This window comes from Oratosquilla oratoria, chromosome 34 (assembly GCF_046742065.1).
Source record: "Oratosquilla oratoria isolate Oo_2021 chromosome 34, ASM4674206v1, whole genome shotgun sequence".
In the NCBI taxonomy this organism is placed as follows: domain Eukaryota; kingdom Metazoa; phylum Arthropoda; class Malacostraca; order Stomatopoda; family Squillidae; genus Oratosquilla; species Oratosquilla oratoria.
In genome coordinates, this window is record NC_134810.1 from 32,064,088 (window position 1) to 32,089,067 (window position 24,980).

Here is a 24,980-nt window from a genome sequence, read left to right on the forward strand (position 1 = left end):
ATTCAAATTTTTTTTGTGGACATATGTACGTATGTTACTATACAATATGTTTTCCACCACCACAACTTAAAGTGATTTACATGTGTAGAAAAAAAAAAAAAAAAATCAGTATAAATTTTCCCAGCTTGAGTGCATGCATGCTTCATTATTGCATGAGTGTTGTGTTTTTTCACACACTGTTGTTACCTAGTGCATTTCTCTCATTACATATACAATGGAAAAAGTTAAAAAATAAGACTGTGGCATGGAGTGAGTTTGCCAAGTTTGCATGTTGGATTAGAGTAAAGAAGGAACAAAGTGACGAATCAGCACCTCAACCCAGCACTCCTAGTATCTCATGTGTGGAACAGATTCACTGATTGGTAGAAAGATGAGAGTAGTGCTCAGAGAAAAATATCCCAGTTGGAAAGAGATGATCAATGGAGTTCCGCAAGGATCTGCATTGGCTCCAATAATGTTTGCTATTTATGTGAATGACATGGATGATGATGTGCAATGTTACATGAGCTTCTTTGCAGACAATGCCAAACTGTTAATGAAAGTAAAAACTGAAGAGGATTGTGAATCACTACAGGAATACCTAAATGAGGTATGGAACTGGAGTCAGAAATGGGAGGTGGACTTTAATATTAAGAAGTGTAGCATAATAGAGTTTGGAAAAAATACAAATTTAATACTGAATTAGGACAATATAAAATTGGAACTAAGGAGGTAAAGAAGGAGAGATCCGGCAAAGATTTGGGTGTAATCATCTCAAACGACTTGTCCAATGACAAACAGATAAACAAAATTGTCAGAGAATCCTATAACTTGCTAAGCTCAATAAAAGTGGCATTTACATATCTGGACGAAGAAATTATTAAAAAAAATATTGGTCACACTAATAAGGCCTAGACTAGAAAATCCGGTGACATTGTAGTCACCCAGTACCAAAAAAAAATATAAAGAAAATAGAAAGAATCCAGAGAGCAGCCACAAAAATGGCCCCTGCACTTGCAAACTTGTCATATGAGGAGAGATTGACTAAACTGAAGTTACTGACTCTGGAGCAAAGAAGAGAGAGGGGCGATCTACTGACCATCTACAGAATCGTGAAGGGCACAGAAATACTTGATAGAGAGGACTTGTTAAACTGGGACAAGAGAAACACAAGAGGACATGGAAAGAAAATAAAAAAACATAGTTATAGAAGAAATCTGAAGAAAAACAGTTTTCCACATAGAGTGGTGGACACTTGGAACAAACTGGACAAAAAAATAGTGTGCACAAAAACCATTGATGAGTTTAAGAGCAAATGAGACATTGTGAGATACAAAGGCGTGACACCACGAGCGTAGCTCCTCTTCCCCCAAAATACAACCAGGTAAGTACAACAACTAGGTAAATACACCTTCCCCACAAAAATGACCTGAGGTGACCTGAATGACCTTCCTTAAAAATCTGACCTCTTGAACATTGTCAGGTGTAAGGTAAGGAATAAATCATAGTAGTATTGCTCTAAAAAATAGGTACTAGTGTACTGTGCATCATTACTTGAACATAAAAAATTTTTTTTCTCAAAATTAAAATGTAAAGGTTAAAATTTTTATATCTCAACTTCTATTGCTCCAATTTTAAAAATTCTTGTGGCATAAAAACCAGAAAAGAAATCTCTTCAAAACTGCTTATTCAAATTCCTTTTTTCTGAATCTTGTAGGATGTGATTTTTTCATTGATATTTAAAAAAAATTTACTTTGATTCCTTTTATTGTGTGAACATACTATTTGGCATATACAAGTAAGAATATGCAGTATTTTTCTATCAATTTTAATGAAAATAAATCAGAGGTGCTTAATAGTTTTGTGTTTAAGCTGTAAAAAAAATTGTTACTCTAGACAAAAAAATGTGGCCACAAGAAAGCAAAATGTCCAGCAATGACCTGGCAAAAATCAGGAAAATGACTTGTGTTGTTAAGGATGCAACTACCTCTGCAAAACTTGGACAATATCTTCATTAGAATTCTAACATGCTCATAAATCTTTTAATGCCTCTTTTTGTCTACAATGCCCTTCACCCTTGCTTCTAATGGTGTAATGCTGTTCTGTCTGATTTGATGTCCTTGTTATTCATTGGTGATCCCACCATATGCACTCTTCTTCAAGTTTATTGTAAGTTGGGCTTGTTCCAATCAGTTGAGGAAAGTTTCCAACCTCTTTATGTGGTCCTCCCACATATCAGCAAAAACAATGTTATCCAAACACAGCTTAACACATGACAATCCATTGACTAGCAAATTGATGAGGCACTGGAAAGACACTCTGCTGTCTTTCACTCCTGCTAATCCCATGTTAAACTGGCCAGTGTAACTATCTTCTAATCCTGGTGTTATATTTGGCCTCAAAATGGTGTGAGATGCTCGTGTGTCTCATAAAGCAGTGACTTCCTTCCACTCCTATCCTAGCATTTTTCACATATGGCAACCATAGGGTTGCCAACTCTACTAAGCTACAATAAAGGGCATAAAAACTCTATTGATATTTATTTAAGTGGCTATAGATCATAATAGATGCCAATATTAAATGCAGTTCAAAATTACATTTCTCTTACCTAAATGAAAATCCAAAAACAAGAATTAGAAGACATTTATTTTACCTTGATCAAAGGATTCTAATCTTTAAAACTATATTTACCCTGGCTTTTTGCTGCCTTCTCAGAAAATTTGTATCATCTTTGCTGTTTTTAGCGAATTCCAAAAAACTATCTTTTATGTTAAAATGTATGAGAAGTTCACTCTTAATTCAATAGAGCATCAGTTCCTTTCATCTCGCCATTTAGATGACAAACTAAAAACTCTCTCACAATAAGATGATGTTCCAGGAATTGATTATACAAAAGAAACTATTTTGAAAACATTGATACATTTAAAGTCCATAGAATTCAAAATAAAATACTGTACCACTTTCTGGTTGTTTTTGAGCTTAAGAAGAGTTCAGAGCTTTTGATAGCGTTGAAGTTTCTTTTAATTAATACTACTTCATCAAAAAGTTCATCCATCTTTAATTTAAGCTTTCCTTCTAGCTTCAAATGTTCTACTACTTCTACAAAATTCTGAAACTTTGGGAAATGAATGGCCTACGAAGCTTAGGTTTGATAATTTGCCGAATGTTGAATTTCATCAAAATCTATTTTTTTTCCAAATATCTGTGAAATATGGCAATTTTTAAGCTTTATTCAACAAATACCAGGGTATCATACCTGTAACAGAGAGACAGACAGAACAAAATAACTACCGACAATCACACAACATGGTATTAACACAATACATAACAGACATAACACATAATGGACAAAACAAAATAAATATAGACAATCATACAAAACAGTATTAACACAACACATAACGCAAAACAGAACAACATAAAAGAAACACTCACACACATTAATAGTAAGAAGCAGTTTGGTATGCAGGACCTAGACCGACCATGTCGCCATTGTGAATAATGATACATAACATTGTCAAATGTGAAAACAGTAGCACTAATCAGAGATGCCAACAACTAATTATTATCACATCCTTCCCTCCTAGAGAAATTCAATATTAACAAAACAAATGAATTCCAGATAGATGTCTTCAAATAAATCATGTTTAATCCCACCCGTAACGATCAGGGGACTTTGACACCCGAGTCGACCTCCTTAACTCAATGGGCTCAGTGGGTACATGAGAGTCATGGTTGCTTTGAGGATCTGTATCTTGGAATTTTGGTGAGTCTGGGGTCTCCATATTGTTCTGTGCTTTCTTCTGGTGTATTGGAGTCATCGGACTCTCAGGACTTCGAGCTAAGTCATGGGTAGACACAGAAGACTCACTCCCATTTGGATATTTGATGTTTGCATACATTGGGTTCACATCAACAAGTTCTACCTTGTCAGTTAATGGTTTGTATTTACTAAACCTAACATGGCATTGCAGTAATACTTGTCCAGGGGTCAAAAGCCATGATGATAATGTATTTCCAAGACTAGAACGTCATTGAAATCTAAAGAAACACTCATGTGGGGTCTCATTGGATGCAGTGCATAAGAGCGATCTTACTGAATGTAAAACCTCAGGAAGTACCATCTCCTAGTGTTGATTCTTCAACCCATGAGTCTCAAATGTTAGACAAATAGCTTTCCAAATAATGCCATTGTATCTCTCGACCTGGCTGTGACCCATTGGGTGATAAGGTGTCGTTTTGCTTATTGCAACCCCTTTCTGGGAAATGAAAGAAGGACCTTGATCTGAATGGATAAAACTGGGCATTCCACAAAGGCTAAAGATAGATTCAAGACATTTGATCACTGTTTTTTAATGCATATTTGGACAGGGAAATGCAAAAGGAAAACGTGAGTATTCATCAACACCTTAAGTATGTATTTATTGTTTGTGGCAGAGGGCAAGGGTCCCTTGAAGTCAATACTTACGCGTTCCATCGGCTGGGTGGCTTTAATGAGGACCCCTTTTACTGGACAATGGAATTGTGGTTTTTGTTGTGCACAGACTTTACGAGAGGAACACACTCTTTTCACATTGTCTGTTGAGAAAGGAAGGTTTTTAGATCGTACAAAGTGCAAAAGTGAGTGACCCTAGGATGCAAAGACATTCATGGATGTCAGTGGGATTCGACATTGGGTAAACAGAACAACATTAAGCACGAGTCAAGGTATTTGGCACAACATTCTGTTTCCCAGGACGATACAGTATTGCTAAACTGAATGATGCCAGCTCCAACCTCCACTCTTGTATCTTACTATTCTTTATTTTAGTTCATTTCCTATTGCCTAACATAAACATCATGGAATGTTGATCAGTAACCAGAGTAAAATGCTATCTAGCTAAGAAATGGCTCCATTTGCAAACAGCTTCAATGATGGCAGTAGCCTCTTTTTCTACAGCTGGATAGTGGAACTCACTTCTTTGGAGCATCCTTGACATAAAAGCTACTGGCCGAGGGTCATGAGGAGCAAGTGGGTACGCAAGGATGCCAACGTCGGCGTCTTGATTATATTTATTGTAGTTGTACCTGCGTGACCCCTATACTCTGTAAACTGGCTTCATCATATTTTCTATGGTTATCAAAATTCACAGGTGAAAGAGAAAACGATTAATACAGCATTGACTTTATTTTTTATTATGCGAGTATTATGATGCAACATCACACGTCTGGCAGCTAATGCTGCCCACGAGATTTTGGCCCGGAGTGAAGGGGTTAAGACTTCTGAGACATCGACTTCTGAAGCATCACACTCTACAACAAAAGGAAGACTCTCATCTACAGACCGTAGAGAAGCATCCTTAACTTGCTTTTTCAAGGAGTTAACCCCTTCCATACGGTGCCGCACACGTAGGCGTCATGGACTTAGATCTCGGTGGCAGCAGCCAATGCCAGCCGTACGACGTGTCGTAATAATACTCGCATCATAAAATATAGTCACCGCTTATATCGATCGTTCTCTCTTCACCCGTGAATTTTGATAACCATAGAAAATGCGATTACAAAAGAATTAGAAAGAATGTCATTATGGAGGGGTGACCACAATAAATATAATCAAGACGCCGATATGGCAGCTTGCGAATACACTCGCTCCCCATGACGCCTACGTGTGCGGCACCGTATGGAAGGGGTTAAAGGCCAATTCACCCAATGGAAAAATTTTTGTGTTCATCAAGAGTTGAATTTTATCAGAGAAACCAGGGATCCATTTGGCATAATATGCAAACAACCCTTGAGCTTTTCACAGAGACCCCATATTTGTAGGATGTGGTAATTCTTGAAGGGGACATAATTTGTCAGGGCCAGGCTCTATCTCATTATTACCGACACAGTACACTAGAACTTTGATCGTAGGCACAGACATAACTGATTTGGATTCCAAACAACCTCCAAGAACTTCTTAACATTTTCATCATGTTTAACCTTAGTTGACCCAGCTACAGTAATATTATCTAAGTATGGGAAAGTGTCATTGAGATTCTCATCTTCAACTAGTTTGGCTATAGCTCTTTGAAATACTGCTACACCATTAGTGACACGACTTATGAATTCCTTTGAAGTTGTTTCTATCCATGGTTAACTGATGTGTTTGTAAATAAAAACAATGATGTCACACTATTGATTTGAATGACTTTTCTTTTTATGATTGACCATAGTACTTTCACTTGATACACTATATATATATATTTATATTCCGAACTTTGTCTTATCTACTTGTTTTTTATTCATGCATGTATGCAATATCTCGCCCTGATAAGAGAAAGATCCCGAAAGGCCCCTACTTTATGTTAGGCATCTAGTGTGTTCCAACAAAAGTTTCTATTTGGCCTTATAAAAGATTTGGTTGAAGGTACGCTTAGACTTATTTCCCTTCTTAGTTTTTTTTTTTTTTTTTTTTTTTTTTCCCATATCACCAGGGAAGAGACATAAACACACTTCCAACTAGATATTAATTTTACTTATATCTCTGTGAGGTGAGGATAAGTTCATGTATTTACCTAGTTGTATCTTATGGGAAGGGGAGCTATGCTTGTATTTACCTAGTTGTATTTTACGGGACGAAAGCTATGCTTGTAGTAACCCCTTTTTGTATCTCTCCACATCCAGTTTATTCTTAAAATCGTGTATAGATCTGGCATTCACTGTTTCTCCGTTTAGTTTGTTCCAGACATCAATCACTATATGGGAAGCTATTTTTTTTTTTTTTTTTTTTTTTGTTCAGGTCTCTTCTGTAACTGTCCTTCTTTAGCTTCTTTTCATGTCCTTTTGTTTCTTTTTTGTCCCACTTTAATAAGTTGTCTGTATCGAGAATTTCCAACCCTTTCATAATTCTGTAAATGGTCAACAAATCACCACTTTCTCTTCTCTGTTCCAGTGTTGACAGATGTAATTTCTCCAATCTTTGTTCGTATGTCAAATTTGAGTGTAGGTGCCATTTTTGTCGCTGCTCTTTGGATTCTTTCTAAATTTCTTATGTTCTTTTTTGTGCTAGGTTCCCACAGTGTTGCAGCATACTCTAGTTTAGGTCTTATCAGTGTAACAACTTTTTTTTTTTTTTTTTTTTTTACTATCTCATCTATGTAGTCGAAGGCCACTTTCATTGATCTTAATGAATTATAAGTCTCTCCAAATAATTTATTGACGTGTTTATCAGGTGTCAAGTCACTTGAGAAGATTACTCCCAGGTCCCTTTCTGAATTGACTTTTTGACTTCCTTGTTTCCAATTTTATATTGACTCAATACTCTGTTTTTGCTTTTTCCAAATTCCATTATGCTACATTTCTTAATGGTGAAGTTCATCTCACATCTCTTGACTCCATTCCCACGTTTTGTCCAGGTCTTTTTGTAGCAATCTGCAATCTTATTCTGTTCTTACTCTCTTGAGTAATTTGGCATCATCAGCAAAGAAGTTCATATAACAATTTACTCCCTCATCCATATCATTTATATATATGGCAGACATTAAAGGAGCCAATACAGAGCCTTGTGGGACGCCACTCTTCATATCTTCCCAGTTCGAATTTTTGTCTCTAAGTGCCACTCTCATTTGTCTCCCAATTAAGAAATCCTTCATCCATTCCAGTAGTGTGCCTTGTATTCCTCCTATTATTTCAATTTTTCTTATTAATTTTTTATGTGGTACTTTGTCGAATGCCTTCTGCAAGTCCAAGAAGGCACAATCTGCCCAGCCATCTCTATCTTGTATTATCTCAATTAATCTCGAGTAAAAGCATATTAAGTTTGTGGTACACGATCTTCCACTTCTAAAGCCAAATTGTTTAGGATATACTACTTTGTTTTCTTCCAAGTGTTTGGTCCATTTGTTTGATGACTTTTTCTCATATTTTTGCTACTGTGCTTGTAAGGGGTACAGGTCTGAAGTTTGTAGGATCTTCTTTGTTTCCTCCTTTATATATTGGTACTATGTTTGCATCTTTCCAATCTTGTAGTACCTTTCCTTCTTTGAGTGAGAAGTCTATTATCTTGTATAATTTGTCTGTTAGTTCGTCTATACACTCTTTCAGTATCCAATTTGCAATTCCATCTGGTCCATGTGGTTTCCTAACATCTAGATTTTTTATTTGGTCTCTTATTTCTTTCATTTTGGGGTGATCTTTCTTGTTGTCCATCTTGTGAGCTTTGAGCTTTCAATTGTAAAAATAGACCTGAAATGTCTGATCATGATTTCTGCCATTTCTGTGTCATCTATATATTCTTTATCTCCTTCATGCAGTTTTACTATTTCATGTTTATCCTTTAGTTTTTCATTTATATATCTGTAAAGGAGTTGTGGCTGATCCTTACATTTGTCTATAATATCTTTTTCATAATTTGTTTTTTCTTTCCTGCATATATTCACATAATTGTTCCTAAGTTTTATATATGTTTGCCATTTGGATTTTTTTTTTTTTTTTTTTTTTTTTTTTTTCCATTTTTTCCAGGCTTTGTCTCTTCTGTCTTTGGCCTTACTGCACCTTTTTTTTATGCCAACACATTATATAAATCTTTTTGCTTTTTTTTGGTACATATTTGTTAATTCCTTCCCTGTACTTCTCTTTGAATATGTTCCATTTGTCTTCCATCTTTGTTTCCTCTTTGGAGAATTTATCCCAATTTGTGTTTTGGAATTTTTTTCTTAGTTTTGCAAAATTCATTTTGTTGTACAATAATCTTCCTTGTCTATGTTTATCATTCCTACCTACATTGTTTTGTTCTTTTAATTCAAACTCTATTAGTATGTGGTCACTCTTTCCAATTAGTGTTTTATATTCCATTTTGTTCACAATATCTGGTTGAGAAGTTAATATTAAGTCCAGTTTTGACGGTTGCTCATTGTCTCTATATCTAGTATTTTCCTTAACCCATTGTGTTAAGGTGTATTCGATGGATATATCCAGTAAAATGTTGCTCCAAAGTTCTTCTCCCCCTTTTACTATCATTTCTTTTCAGATTATATCCTTTGCATTAAAATTGCCCATGATTACTATGTTACCACCCTCTTTCAGTAGCTTGTATAGCACATTCATTGTGTTTTCCAGTAATTTAAAATGATCGCTATCAGACCAAGCCTGTGTTTTTGGTGGTACATACACCGCTACAAATTTTCTGCTTTTCATCGTTTTGTTTACAATTTTGATCATAAATCTACATTGCCTTTGCCTTCATTAATCTTTGTCACATTTAGACCCTTTTTGGTCAATATAATGACACCTCCTCCCTGATTGTCTGTTCTATTTTTCTCCCAGTGGTTGTATAGACCTTGTCCCACTATACTTATTGATAGAGGTCCTTTCAGTTTTTTCCCTACAATTCCCATAATGTCAGGTTTCTCTATAGATAGTCTAGTTCATTAATTCCAGAGATCATGCCATCAATATTTGTGTATGCCACTTTTATTTTTCGTATTTTCTTTTCTTTTTTGGTTTAAGTTTACATCTTTTTTTTTTATGTACCATTTTTTCAGTCTCAAGTCCAGCACTCTCCAAAGAAAACCTCGTTTTTTTCCATCTGTTTATTTTTATTTATTTTTTTTTCCCTCTCATTTCTATCATTGGCTTCAATTCTGAGAGCTTTGTCTTTCTCTTTTTCCTTATCACTCATTTCCTTTTTTATCCATATATGTTTGAATTTCTCACGGTTTGTCAATTTAACCGCTTTCAATAATACCTCCTCTGCTATCATTTGAGTTCTTAGTTTCATTTTCAGAGGTCTATGTTGTTTTTCTTTTGAATATTTGCCTATTCTGGATCTCATCAATTTCATTATCAAAAGTTTGCTTTTCATCCTTTATTTCTTTCAGAATTTCCTTAGCTATTTACTTCTTTTCTCTCTGGTATTTGTACATATCAGTTTTTTCCTGGATACCATGGACCATAATGCACTTACCTTTGTCAACTGTATCCTTCACCCAATTTTCCTTTTCTTTAATTACTTTCATAACTGTTTCTTTTGTATTTTCCTCCATCTGCTTTTGTACTATTTCTCTAAAAGATATTTTTTGATTTTCCTGTTCTTGTTTCCATTGATTTTTTATTTCAATGAGGTCTGTTTCTTTAATTGACTCTTCCACCTTTCCGGTCACTACTTGTAATTGCTCTTTGACCTCCTTTTTCAGTTCTTCATTTTTATTTTTGTCCTCATTTTTCATTCTTTCGTTTTCTCTTTTGAGGATTTCAATTTCGCTCTTTAGGTCACTTAATTCTCTAATTGTTTGCTCATTACTCTTATGCAAAGTAATCAATTCCCTAAGTACAACTCGGTAGTCCAATTTTAAATCTATGATTTCTTCCATCAAGTCATTTACTTCACAATTTTTTAATGCATTACTATATCTAACTTCTCTATTTCTAAACTTTTACCTATTTCATATATGTGGGATCACATGAAGAATTGTCACCCCAGTCTTCAACAGGGTGACAATTCTTCATTTGGGCTATCCTTGGGTGACAATTCTTCATGTGGGCCATCTTGGGTTTACGATTCTTCAGTTGTATAAGTTGATAACAATAAGCATAACCCTCATTCAACCTAACCTTACCAAACCTAACCTAACCTAACATAATATTTATTCCACTGTTGATATTCACCATACTGGGATGATAATTTTTCAGGTAGGATCTCATGGGGTGACAATTCTTCATGTGGGCATTTTGGGGTGACAGTTCTTCATGTGACCCGGAATGTGAATGTTGTGATATTGGGTCTCACTGCTGTAGTAGGGAATGAGCCAATAGATAGAATAGGGTAGTCTAGGGTGTCAGGTAAGAATCTTAGTGGGAAGATGATGATGGAAATATGTTTAGAATAATGATAACAAACATTTGATGATAGCAAACACATTATTTAAGAAGAGAGCAAAACATAAGTTTACAGCCACTGCAAAAAATCTTGGGACCTACCTGAGTAGCATGGAAAAAATGTACCAAGTTGTTTTCCACTTCTGTATGGTAAGATTTTATTGATTTATCTGGCATGAACCCAGACTGTTCAGGCTGCTGAACTTTTATCAGATATGAACAAACCCATGTCAGCAATAGATGAGCAAGCACCTTACCTGGCACACTGAGCAGTGTAATGCTGTGGTAGTTGTACTCCTGCCAGTCCCCTTTCTCCTTCCAGTCCCCTTTCTCCTTCCAGATAGGGATAACCAGACCCTTTTTTCCAGTCACAGGAAATGCCTGACTGTCAAACAGTAGACAGTACTTCATGCAACTTGCAGATCATGGCCTTACCTCCAGCTTTCAGCAAATCCACACTGATGTTGCATATGCCGGCTGCCTTTCCACCCTTGAACTTACAGCCTCTTTGATCTTTGTCAGAGAAAATTTGTCAATCAGTGGGTCAAGAACTGCCACTTGAACACCACTGAGGGAAAGCTGTGCTCTTGGAGGTCATTCATGTGCAACTGCTCAAAGTACTCAGCAAAATGGCTACACCCCTCCACACCCAGCACTAGCTCACCATCAGCTGTATGGATTGTGCTACTCTGTGTCTTAGATTTGGAGCAGAATATTTTCAGGACTCAGTAAGAGTTCATTTGCATTAAAATGACCCTCAACATCCTTAGCAATTCCCCTGACATATCTCTCCTTATCCATTCTCATGAGAGCTCTAGTTTGCTGTTTTAAAGTTCTGTATTGGTCTGGGCATTCTGGCAACATGGCCTAACTCTGTATTCTCCAGTGTCTCCTGCTATGCTACACCAGTCCTGGACCTCGGGTGCTCTCCAATGAACTCCTCAGTAGCTCTCAGAATTTCACATTTGAAAGTGTCTCACAGTTCTTCAGGGTCCTCAAGAGAACCAAGTACTTCAAACCAATTAGAGATTGCTACCACATACTCCTGGGCAAACACATCCCTAAATTTCTCCGGATGAAACCCAGGTGGGTTATATCTCGGGATTCTCCTGGACTTGATGCACAGTCTCAGTAGTGTGACCATAAATCTATGATTGATCCCAAAGAGTTCAGCACTTTCATAAACCCTGCAGTTCTGTAGGATCTTTCAATGAGTGCTAATAAATATATGATCATCCTTGGCCAATCCTCTGGTATTACTATACTATGTCCATCAGTATGGCTGTCAACTCCGAAACCAAGAACTGACCATCATTAGCCTTCTGAATTTCACAAAGTTCAGAAGGAGAGAACTGTTGATGTTTCTGGTTCCAGAACCATGGGGGGCCAGTACTTCATAGCTAGTTCTGTTGGTGCCAGTAACCACATTCAAGTTTGGCATAGAACATCTCTTCAAGGTTATTTACCTCAGTAGGAGCAAATACTGCAGTAAGAGAGATGAAGCCCAAGGTATGCTACAGACTCACCAGCATCATATGCTCATCAACTGGAGTAATCTTTACAATGGTATGCTGTAGTTAGCTAGATATGACTTTCACGAGGTGGGTCCCATCAGTTCAGCCCAACCAGAAGCAAGCATAACCCTCAATACTGATCTTGCTGCTGCCTGGTCTTCTCACCTCTGAGAGAGCCACTATATCCAATCAAAGCTTCCTGAGCTCTGCTGATAAAAAGAGTAGTCATTTGTCCTGGGAGAAAGAGATACTGTTCCAGGCACCCACACAAAGAGCCCACTGGAGGTACACCCTAGGCCTGGCTTGATGTGTGAGTGCCTCATTTGCAACACCCCAGCACCTCACACAAGGGGTTTGGTGATTTTTACAGGGACAGGTTGCAAGACCATCTACACCATATATGTCCAGTATAGTTGCCATGAACATATGCCTTTGATTGGCTCTCCCACACCCACACCCATCACTGAGCCTAACTAGGGGAAACCAGGACTTGAGTATAGATATTAATCTAATAGTCCCAAGAGTAATGGGAAAATATATGCACCCTCCACCTTGACACTAGGGGATGACAGCTGCAGATGATGTGGTGTTGGTCCAGGTTGCTTGACTCAGGGCATGCCTGACCCACAGATTCAAGTCAATCAGCCCAGCTGATTTGCCTCTCCAAGCCAAGAGGGTCCACCTGTCCTTGTCAGAATAGATGACCAAAGAGGTGTGTTGCTAGTCCCAGAGGGGCACCTCCATGCAACCACAGCACTAGGGCATCACTCAACTTCTAGTACTTACTCCAGGCCCTTCAGGGATGTCATGCATGGCAGACATGTGGGCTAGTGACCCATAACAGGGTTGGATAGTCATTGACTCAGAGTTCATCTGCCTTTTTGATGGTTTTCTATTTCTTCTATGTGGGTGTCCAACACACCCTCCTCACTGATAGTTCACCAGTGAAGGAGCTGGTTTAGTTATCAAGAATCAGACCATGCAGGAGGTAGTACATCCACCTCACCTGACCATGGTGCTTAAAAGCATGATGATTAAAGCCATGGGGAACATTTTGGTAGGTCCTAAGGTTTTCTTATCTTAACTACATAGAAAAAAAATGTAACTAGGTACACTTTTCCCATGCTAATAATTTGGGCAGGTCCCAAGATATTTTTTAGTGGTTGTACATGGGAAAGGATGTTAGGCAGAAGGGTGGTTGATAGGGCATTAATGGATGAGGCAGAGGTACCCAAAGGAAGGATAAGAAGAGTTCTGGACATTCATGTTTTCAGGGGAGAAAGCTGGGGATTGTCAAATATTTTTTTAGTAGAAAGCAAATTAAAAGTACAGGGAGAGGAAAAGTATGGCAGACAGAGAGGTTTTGAGTCAGCAAATTTAATGAGAAGGAAAAGGGAAAAGAATACTGGATGAAGTTCAGAGAAGTGTGGGAGGTGGTTAGAGATAGGTGGGAGGTAGTAGAAAAAGAGTGGTTATGTTTGTGGAAGTGACAAAGTGTACAAAGATAGTATGTAGAATGAAGAATATGGGAAGGAATAAAAGGAAGGGTAGTGAATGGTGGGGTGAAGAGGAAAAGGCAGTAAAAGGAGAAACAAGTGTATGTGGATTGGTTGCAAGGTACAAGAAAAAGAGGAGAGAAGCAAATCATAAGGTGAAGGAGGCAAAAAGGAGATAAAATATAAAATGGGGTAGGATTTTTGACAGAAAATTTGGAAAAGAATAAAAATATATTTTTGAGGGAAATGAAGAGAGTGAAGGGATGAGTCAGCTAGAGAGGAAAAAGGAAAGAATGCAGGTGGGCAAAGGTAAATGAAAATGAAGGTATTAAAAGGGAAGGTGGGTAGAGTATTTCAGAGTTGTTGAATGTGAAGGAAGTTAGGAAAGAATTAATTGTGGTAGTGGGAGGAGCTAGGAAAATTACTGTAATGAGAGAGGAAAATGAGAATATGAAAAGATGAGAAAAAATAAGTATAGAAAAATATGAAAGCTGGTAAGTTGCCTGGGCTGTCAAGTGAAGGGAAATGTGCTAGAGGACTGGAGGAGTGCATGTATAGTTCCACTTTACAAAAGAAGAGGAGACATGTGAATAGTAGTTTAAGAGGGATCAGTTTGTTGAGTGTAATTAGAAAAGCATATGGGAGGGTGTTAATTGAGAGGATTAAGAGAGGAACAGAGGCAGTAATTGGTGAGGAACAGTGTGGGTTTAGGAATGGTGGAGGGATTATGGATAAAGTGTTTGTGGTAAGGCAGATTTGTGAGAAGTTTTTTGGAAAAGTTAAGATTTTTTTTCTTATGGATGTAGAGAAGGCTTGTGACAGGGCAGATAAGAAGGCATTGTTGGAGGTATTGGAGATATATGGGATAGGGAGAAAGCTGTTAAGGACAGTAAAAAAAAATTACATTAGTTGTAGAGCTTGTATTAGGATTGGGAATGGTGAAAGTTTGAGGTGCGGGTGGGGCTGCACCAGAATTATTTAATGTCACCATGGCTGTTCAATGGATGAGGTGGCACAAGAAGATGTAAGAGTAATAGGCAGAGGATTGAAGATGTTTAGAGGGAGTGTGGAGAAGTGAGAGTTGAACCAGTTATTTATATTTTTTTATGACACTGGCTGGGTCAGAGGAGGGTCAAAGGCAGTTAGTGACAGAGTTTGGGAAGGAATGTGATAGGATGGCATTGAAAGTAAATGTGGGTAAATGCAAGTTGATAAGATGTACAGAGGGTGAGAGTGGCAGTAAGCTGCAGGTGTCTTCAAGGAGAGAGGTTTAACAAGTCATCTCTATTGAGAATTTCCATCCCTTTCATAATTCTGAAAATGGTCAATAAATCGCCTTTCTCTTCTCTGTTCCAGTGTTGACAGATGTAATTTCTCCAATCTTTGTTTGTATGTCAGATTTGACAGTGTAGGTGCCATTTTTGTTGCTGCTCTTTGGATTCTTTCTAATTTTCTTATGTTCTTCTTTGTGCTAGGTGCCCACAGTGTTGCAGCATATTCTAGTTTAGGTCTTATCAGTGTAACAACTATTTTTTTTACCATCTCATCTATGTAGTTGAAGGTCACTTTCATCGATCTCAATAAGTTATAAGTCTCTCCAAATAATTTATTGACATGTTTATCAGGTGTCAAGTCACTTGAGATGATTACGCCTAGGTCCCTTTCTGAATTGACTTTTTTTACTTCTTTGTTTCCAATTTTATACTGTCCCGATACTCTATTTTTACATTTTCCAAATTCCATTATGCTACATTTTTTAATGTTAAAGTTCATCTCACATCTCTGACTCCATTCCCATTCTTTGCACTGATGCATCTGTCATAGGATTAGGAGGAATACTTATGCAAGAGAGAAATGGAACTTTGAAACCAATAGCTTACACATCAAGAACTTTGTAATAGCGAAAAGAGAAACTACTCCATAACAGAAAGAGAAACATTAGCAGTGATATATTCAGTAAAAAGTTTTAGAGATATTATTGGGATATCCAATCAGAGTGTGGACTGATCATACAGCTATTCAGAACTTATTTAAGCATAAGAATCTCAGGGGCAGACTTGCTAGATGGTTTGCAGTACTTCAGTGCTATGAAGTTAAATTTGAATATAATCTGGGTAGAAAGAATGTTGCAGCAGATGCACTTTCTAGAAACATTAGCCAACCAATGACAGGGTTGATTAATTTTGTTTGTAGTATAGAGGAGTTAGTAACCTTAGATGAGGAAATGCTAATAAGAGAACAGAGGGATGATAAGACATGTGACTCATTAGCCAAGTATTTGATGAACCCCTGAGAGAAATCCTCCAAAACTACCAAAGGAGTATAAGATTGAGGAATTTCATTTGGCTAATGGACTTTTGTATAGAAAAACAGTTGTAAGTGGGAAAGATATTTCTAGAGGTCCAGTGAATCAGTTGGTAATAACACAAACTCTTGTAAAAGGGATATTGAAGTTACTTAATGATAGTGATTGTAGTTCACATCCAGGGAAGGATAAAACTTATAGACAAGCACAACTTAACCCCTTCAATACGGGCCAAAATCTCACAGGCAGGTGGAGGAGAGAAATTATTGGTGCACAGAGGTAAAGTCATGCCCTTAAAGGGTGGCACTTATTTGTAATGGTCAAAGTTATTGGATGAATTGAATAGTGACGTTGGAGCAGACTTGGCTTGATGGGTGTACAAGGATCCCAAGCAGGAGTCCCTTGGTGTAGCTTGAATAACCAAGTGTAAATAATTGGAAGAAAAGAAGAAAGTTATATCTCCATTTTAATTCACCCCATTAAAAAACATTACGAACTGGTTATAGAAGATTTGGTGGAAACATACGAGAAGGAAGTGTCATGGGGCCTATAGATGAATAACATAAGTGACTAAAGTGTTAGTGACAGTGGAGCTAACATGGATGTCAAAAGAAACTTTATTATTACAAATAGTTTGTGTAAAGTATCACCCCTACCCATGACTCTTATCTTTCAACTAATGTTCTTTTCTGCCCTCATTCTTCACATTATTCATCCATACCTAGCATTTATGTCTGACATGGCAGATCAGCTTTCCTTGGATATGTATAACCATATTAGGAAACTATTAGTAAATAGGAAAAAGTTACAATGTATTATTGAGAAAGAAAAAGTAATTTGTGTTTACGCAGTGCATATATCATATTGATGGAATTTTTCTCATGTTTCAGATGTCCCAAAACTTCCACCTTTGCCAGAAGAAGACTTAGATGTAGAAAGAGAAGAACAGCCAAGACCTGTACACAATCAAAAACAAAATGGTAAACGGCGCCCAAGTGGTCCCAGGACACCAGACCCATATGCTTTAGATGATTCATCTTCCATGCTTCCAATATTTGTAGCAGTTGGAGCAGCTGTTCCCCTCCTTTTTTGTTTATGTAAACTGTGATGAGCAACTTAATCCTCAAGTATCTTTTCTGCCCTGCTCTCCCTACTCTCAGTAAGATTCGAGCTTGATTGTAACTAGCCTACCCACCTTGATACTGCCTCATACACTAAAATATTTTCTTCAAATTTCATGGAATACTTATTTTAAAAATATTATGTGAATAGGGGAAACACTTTTTTCTAAAGCAATATGTTTCCTTTGTATAACATACATGATTCATGTTAGGAAATTAACTTATAATTCAATATAGAATACTTTGATGTGTATGTAGTGCTGAGAGTCAGGTAATCTCATGAATGTGTCATGCACACTGCAGTGCTGCAAATGTATATGTGAACACCATGTTGAACTTGAGCACTGTCTTGTTGCCTGTCCACCCCATCTGACTGTGATGTCTGCCTCCTTGAACACTATTTTATTTTCGCATCGAACTTTTCATGCCAGAAAAGTTAAATTACATGTAAGACCAGGTTTAGTAGAACCATGGAAAGCAATTTCTTTTAAAAAATGGATCTTGGTATGGATCTTCCATACATCATATCTCTCATGTGCATATGTGTATATATGTATATATATATATATATATAATATATATATATATATATATGTATATATATATATAATATATATATATATATGTATATATATATATATATGTATATATATATATATTTATATATATATATTTATATACATATATATATGTATATATATAATATATATATGCTAATAAGAACATGGGTACGTGTGTTCACTTATGCAAAGTAGATCGCTTGGAAAAAGAAACTAATGAAGCAGAGCGCTTTTGTATATTACATCTTCAGTGCAAAAAGTGCACTTTTTGCACTGAAGATGTAATATACGAAAGTGCTCTGCTTTGTTAGTTTCTTTTTCCAAGTGGTCTACTTTGCATATATATATATATATTCATCATGTGTGTGCGTGTGCAAGAAAAACTAATGGAGAAAATTAACAGTATATGGTAAGATATTTCATGTATTACACCTTCAGGCAAAAAGTAATGAAATTAAAAGATAGGACAGCTTTTTGTGTATACTTTAACAAGGAAAGGAAGGTATGTGGGAAGCTGTGACCAAGAAGGTTAATCACTTCACCCTCTCCCAAGGAAGCAGGACATGAGGAGAGGGTGAAACCATTTACCTTCTAGGTCACAGCTTCCCATGTCCCTTCTTTGTCTTGTTGAAGTATGTACAAAAAGTTGTTCTATTTACTAATTGCTATACTGTTTGTCTAAACATGTACACTGAAGATCATACTGTATACTATTTATTTTCTACAGTGTTTTTTTGTGTATATCTTCATCTGGGGTATTGGCTGCATGTTATTGTGGGGTTAAAAGCTCCTCAGTATCATGCAGGTTATACTTTAGGGTCTATATGGAGCACATCTACAGACCAGAGCCACATATAATTTTTGTGATAGAGGAAATCCCCATTCATAGAGAAATGATGCTACTTTATAATACTGAGACTGTCCCTCCATTATGCTGTCCCCGCACTCTTAATACTGTCCTGTACCACTTCTCTGTGGTAGGGGAGAAAGAATACTGCTACTGAGTGTTCCCACTTGAGTCATAAAAAGTGACAAAAATGGGATGGGGATAGGACAAGGCATCCTGTTTTCTGTAGCTCCAAAGGGGACATTCCTAAAAAAAGCAAAGGCATAAGAGGGTCAGGGAAGAGTTTTCCAACCAGAACCCTAAGGTTTGGGTTCTTTAATGTGTGTGGATGTGGTAAAGATGAGAGTAAAAGGGAAGAGATAGGCAGTATGTTTGTGAGAAGAAAGATGGAAGTGTTGGCATCAAGTGAAACTAAGTTGAAAGGGAGGGGTTGGTTTGAGTTTTGGAGTGTAGTGGGGAGGGTGTCAGGAGTGAAGAAAGGACAAGGGAGAGAAGGGGTTATACTAGTAAGTGAAGAGATAGGTAAGCATGTGGTGGAGTGGAAGGACATTTCTTCAAGGTTAATGTGGATGAAGGTGAAACTGAGGAGATGTGGGCTTTTGTAAGTGTATATGGGCCTGGTAGTGAGAAGACCGTAGAGGAAAGGGAAGCTTTTTGGATAGAATTAAATGAATGCTTCTGACCCAGGGCAGTTGACAAGGTGCAGGGATGACCCGTCATCCAGGAGGTGCTAAGATAAGAGGGAGGGTGGAGGGGTGTGGAGTGTATTCAGGGATGGAATGGGTGGAAATGATTTTATGCCTTTTCCTTTTTGGCTACCTCCCTTGTAAGGGGGAAAAAGCCTTGGTATATGTATGTATGTATAGAGGGTTTAGGGAGAAATGTCAATGTAGTGGTATTGGGAGATCTAAATGCTAGGGTAGGAGATGAACCAATAGACTGAGTGGTTGGTAAGTGTGGAGTTCCAGGAAAAAATCATAGTGGAGAGGTGATAGTGATGTGTTTAGAAAGATAATTGATGATAGCAAATACATTGTTTAGGAAGAAAGTCAAGCATAAGTATGCATGGGAGAGGGTGGTAGATGGAAGGATGGTAGATGGACTATATAGTGGTAACCAGGAAAAGAGTAGGAAGAGTTTTGGATGTACATGTCCTAATGGGAAAGAGTGGGGGAATATTAGCTAATTTTTTAGTGGAAGGTAAGTTGAGAATGGAGGATAGATGAAGAAAGAGGAAAAGAATAGAAGGTAGGTAGATGCTTAGAGTAAACTGCTTAAACAAGAAAGAAAAGGAGCCGGAGTATAAGAAACTGGGAGAGGAGTGGGAGAGAGTGAAGGATAAAGTAGAACTAGGAGTGGAGGAAGAATGGGTGTGTTTCAAGGAGGGAGCCACAAGGTTTGCAGAGATGGTGTGTGGAACAAGGATGACAGGAGGAAATGGAAGGAAGGATAGTGAGTGGTGGGATGATGAAGCAAAGAAGGTTGTAGAAGAGAAGAAATGAGCATTCATAGTCTGGTTGCAAAATAGGATGAGAGAATCACTTGAGAGGTACAAAGAAAAGAGAAGAAAAGTAAAGTATAAGATAAAGGAGGCAAAGAGGAGAGCAGATGTGAAATGGGATAAGGTTATGACAGAAAATTTTGAATAATGAAAAGATTTTTTGGAAGGAATTAAGAGAGGAAGAGGAGGCGAATCAAGTAGAGAAGAAAAGAGATGATGGAGAGATAATAGAAGAGATAGTAAGAGGAAGATGGGCAGAGTATTTAAGGGAATTGCTAAATGTGAAGGAGGATAGGGAGGGAAAGGTAGTTGCAGTGGGAAGTGCTATGAAAATGAATGATGAATGAGGAAAATTGAGGAGAAATAAGGAAAGATGAGGTGAAAGCAGTTATTAAAATTATGAGAGCAGGAAATGCACCTGGGTTAGATGGGTGTCATTTGGAGTGTCTAGATAAGTGAGGTACAGTGATGGACTGGCTAGTGAGGTTGTTTAATGCTTGTCTAAAAGAGGGTAGAGTGCTTGAGGATTGTAGGAGTGCCTGTACAGTTCCACTTTACAAGGGAAAAGGGGACAAGTGTGAATAGTAGTTTCAGAGGGATCATTTGTTGAGTATAGTTGGGAAGGCTTATGAGAGGGTTTTGATTGAGAGGATTAGAAGAGGAAAAGAGGGAGTGATAAGTGAAGAACAGTGTGGGTTTAGGATAGGTAGCTGTTGCATGGATGAGATTTTTCTGGTAAGGCATGAGAAAGCTTTAGGAATAGGCAAGGATTTTTTGGGGGCCTTTATGGATTTAGAAAAGGCTTATGACAGGGTAGATAGGAAGGCACTGTGGAGGAATTAGAAATGGAGAGAGTGAGTGGTTTGAGGTAATCGTGGAATTTTGCTTGGGATGTGTTATGTCGCCTTGGCTGTTCAAATTATACATGGAGGAGGTGGTGCAAGAGGTAAGTGCAGGGGTAATGGGCTGGGGATTATAGATGGTTAAAGAAAGTGGAGAAAAGTGGGAGATAAGCCACTGATGACACTGTATTTGTGGCAGAGAAGGGATTAAGGAAGTTAGAGATGGAGTTTAGAAAGATGTGCAAAAGAAGGAAGTTGAAGATAAATGTGGGTAAATGTAAGGTAATGAGATGTACAAGGGTAGAGGATGGCAACAAATTGAAAGTGAGTATTAAGGGAGAGAGACTGGAGGAAGTGGATAGCTTTAAATATTTGAGTGCAAAAGTGGCAGGAAAGGGAGGAGTAGAGGTAGAGGTAGAATGTGGATTGAGAAAAACATGCTGCAGCATACACCAATTTTGGTCTTATCAGTGTAACTAATATTTTCTTTACCATTTCCTCACCCAAATAGTCAAAAGACACTTTCATCGACCATAGTAAATTGAAGGTTTCTCTGACTATTTTGTTGATATGCTTGGCTGGTGACATGTTTTTGTTGATATTTACTCCTAGGTCCCTTTCTGAGCTCACTATTTTGACTTCCTCTGTACCAATTTTGTATTTCCTCGATATGCTATTTTTACTTATTCCAAACTCCATTATGCTACATTTATTGATGTTAAAGTTCACTTCCCATTTTTTACTCCATTTCCAGACTTTATCTAAGTCTTTCTGTAGTGATTCACAATATTCCTCTGTACTTTAGAATTTTTGCCTCATCTGCAAAGAAATTCATATAGCATTCCACAGCTTCATGTCATTTATATATATGGCAAACATTATTGGAGCCAATACTGAACCTTTTGGGACACCACTTATCATTACTTCCCAGGTCGAGTATTTGTCTCTAAGTACTACCCTCATTTTTCTCCCAGTCAAGAAATCTTCCATCCATTCCAATAATTTTCCTTTAATACCACCTATTGATTCCATTTTTCTTAATAGCTTTTTGTGTGGTACTTTATCAAATGCTTTTTGTAGATCTAGAAAAGCACAATCAACCCATCCATCCCTTTCTTGTATTGTTTCTGTTAGTCTCGAGTAGAAACAAATCAAGTTGTACATAATCTTCCTTGTCTAAATCCAAATTGTTTTGGATTTGGTATATTTTTCCTTCCAGATATTTAACCCATCTACTTTTGATAACTTTTTCACATATTTTTGCTATTGTGCTTGTAAGGGAGACTGGTCTATAGTTAGTTGGATTTTCCTTGTCCCATCCTTTATATGTTGGTACAATATTTTTATTTTTCCAGTCCTGTGGTACCTTTCCTTCATTGAGTGAATAATCAATTATCTTGTATATTTTGTCTATCAGTTCGTCTATGCATTATTTTAATATCCAGTTTGAAATTCAATTTGGGCTTTGTAATTTTCTGACATCAAGGTTTTTTATTTGGTCTCTAATTTCCTTGTGTGTCACAGTTATTTCTTTCGTTGGGGGTTATCTCTCTGTATTTCCTCCCAGTTTTGTGAACTTTCAATTGTGAATACAGATTTAAAATGTTTATAATTTCAGGCATTTCTACATCTATATACCGTATTTTTTGGACCATAAGGCGCGGGCAAAATCCTTAAAATCGGCCAAAATCGGGTGGTGCGCCTTATGTGTGGCTTCAGTGCAAAAAATGCCTCGGACAGTGACGTACTATTTTGACACGTTTTGTAGCTAGCCTGCCGACGACGACAGTGCATAGGCCTAGCAAAAGTTACAACCAAGTTATAACCAACATGCATGTATCTTGACAAGAAAATTGCGAAAACTTCGACAGTTTTCGAGTCCATGCCACCACATTCATTCACGCTATCATGGCTATGACATGATAGTGTCCACAACACAGACAGCCATTTTGCATTGGTCTAGTCTCGCTCCACTCCGACTGTAGTCATTTGGGTATTTTTCTAGTTTCGACCATGGGCGCAATATAGCAATAGAAAATTAATTATTAATTTTGTAAATTAAAATGAATCAATGTAATATGCAAATTTTTGGGCGGAAATGAAAATAAAGAATACCTTGCTACGAGCAAATATGCTAATGAACGAAGTCGGTAGCATAGGATCGGGATGCCATCTTGTCGTCTGTCAATTGACGGTCTCGGTACTTCCGACAGTACCACGCCAGGTACATTTTCTTGAAGGAATGTTATGGAGTGGAGATACATGCATTCCTTCAAGCTGCAAGATCTTTGTATACACCGCAAGCTGAGAGAGTGGTTGAAAAGCCCGCCAACGTCTCTCACAATGACGACAACGAGGACAAGCCGGATGACATTTAATTTGCAGGTAATGATTTATTAAACACAGGTTGGGTTAGGTTAGACGAATTTATCATCCTTTCATTTCTTCGATGTCGGCATCTATCATAACAAACATGGCGTACCATTCGTCCGACATGACTTTGTTACTTACGAAATCTGTTTTAGCACCTTTTTTGTTTTTTATTTCCGATCACAAAATTGTATATTACTTTGATACATTATAATTTACAAAATTAATCATTCATTTTCTATTGCTATATTGCACCCATGGTTGAAACTAAAAATTGACCATTATTTGTGATAAATCTTGTGTTTTTAAGTGAATAGAGAATTCTGGGAATAAAACTTCTAATGTTGGTTTTATTCCCCATAATTCCCGTAACGTGTTTATGTAGTTTTTTAGTGGTATTGGCAGGGCAGACCATCCATGGAGGTGGTCTGATTTCACTGACCAAATTGAAAAATATATCATTTATTTTTGTAATTTTTCTAAATCCCAACCGATTTTTCTCATTCAACAATGAAAATGTTCAATTCTGAATGCACTCACATATGCATGATTATCCGATGACGAGACCAGGTGCGCCTTATAGTCAGGCGCGCCTTATGTAAGGACAGGGAATAGCAAATTACGGGTGCGCCTTATGGTACGAAGCGCCTTATGGTCTGAAAAATACGGTACAATATTCATTATTCTGTTGGTGCAGTTTTATTATTTATTGTTTTTTAGTTTACCATTCATATACCTGTACAATAGTTTAGGTTATTCCTTGCATTTTTTATTATGTCCTTTTCATAGTTTCTCTTTTCATCTCTGCGTATTTTTACATATTCATTTCTTAGTTTGATATATGTTTGCCACTTACATTTTTTTTTTTTTTTTCATCTTTTCCAAGCTTTGTCTGTTCTATCTTTAGCCTCACTACATTTTTTGTTATACAAGCACTCAATGTACACCCTTTCTTGCTTCTATTTTGGTACATATTTGTTTATTTCCTCATTGTAAATTTCTTTTAATATGTTCCATCTCTCTTCTAACTTTGTTTCTTCATTTAAGAAGTTTTCCCAATTTGCATTTTGAAAGAATTTTCCGAGTTTCTCAAAATCCTTTTCTGTGTTTTCCATTTCTTCTCAAATCCATTTGTTCTTTTAGTTCAAACTCTATTAGTAAGTGGTCACTCTTCCCAGTTAGTGTTTTATAATATTTTCTGTCCACAATTTCAGGCTGTGATGTAAGTATTAAATCTAGTCTCGATGGTTCCTCATTGTTTCTATACCTGGTATTTTCCTTCATCCATTGAGTTAATGTGTATTCAATGGTCATATCCAGTAGTATGTTTCCCCAGAGGTCTTCTCCACCTTTCACTGTCATTTCTTCCTTACATATTTCTTTTGAGCTAAAATCACCCATAATTACTATATTTCCTCCTTTTAGTAAATCAGTTAGTGCATTCTTTGTGTCCTCCAAAATTTTGGAATTGTCTCTTTCTGTCCAAGACTGTGTTTTAACCCCTTCCATACGGTGCCGCTTACGTAGGCGGCATGAGGAGCAAGTGGATACGCGAGGCTGCCATATCGGTGTCTTGATTATATTTATTATAGTTGCCCCTGCATAATGA

The 24,980-nt window shown here is 37.2% G+C and overlaps 1 protein-coding gene across 2 annotated transcripts in view; it reads left to right on the forward strand.

The window, feature by feature from the left end:
• Positions 1 to 24,980, forward strand: part of LOC143018161 (malectin) — a 397,497-nt gene that overhangs the window by 331,857 nt on the left and 40,660 nt on the right. The window contains exon 6 of one of the 2 annotated variants that reach the window (XM_076173315.1): positions 17,021 to 17,110. In XM_076173315.1, the coding sequence (XP_076029430.1) occupies positions 17,021 to 17,110 (90 nt within the window). Of the gene's footprint in view, positions 1 to 17,020; positions 17,756 to 24,980 lie in introns of those variants that run through there. The other variant, XM_076173314.1, reaches the window with a different exon arrangement.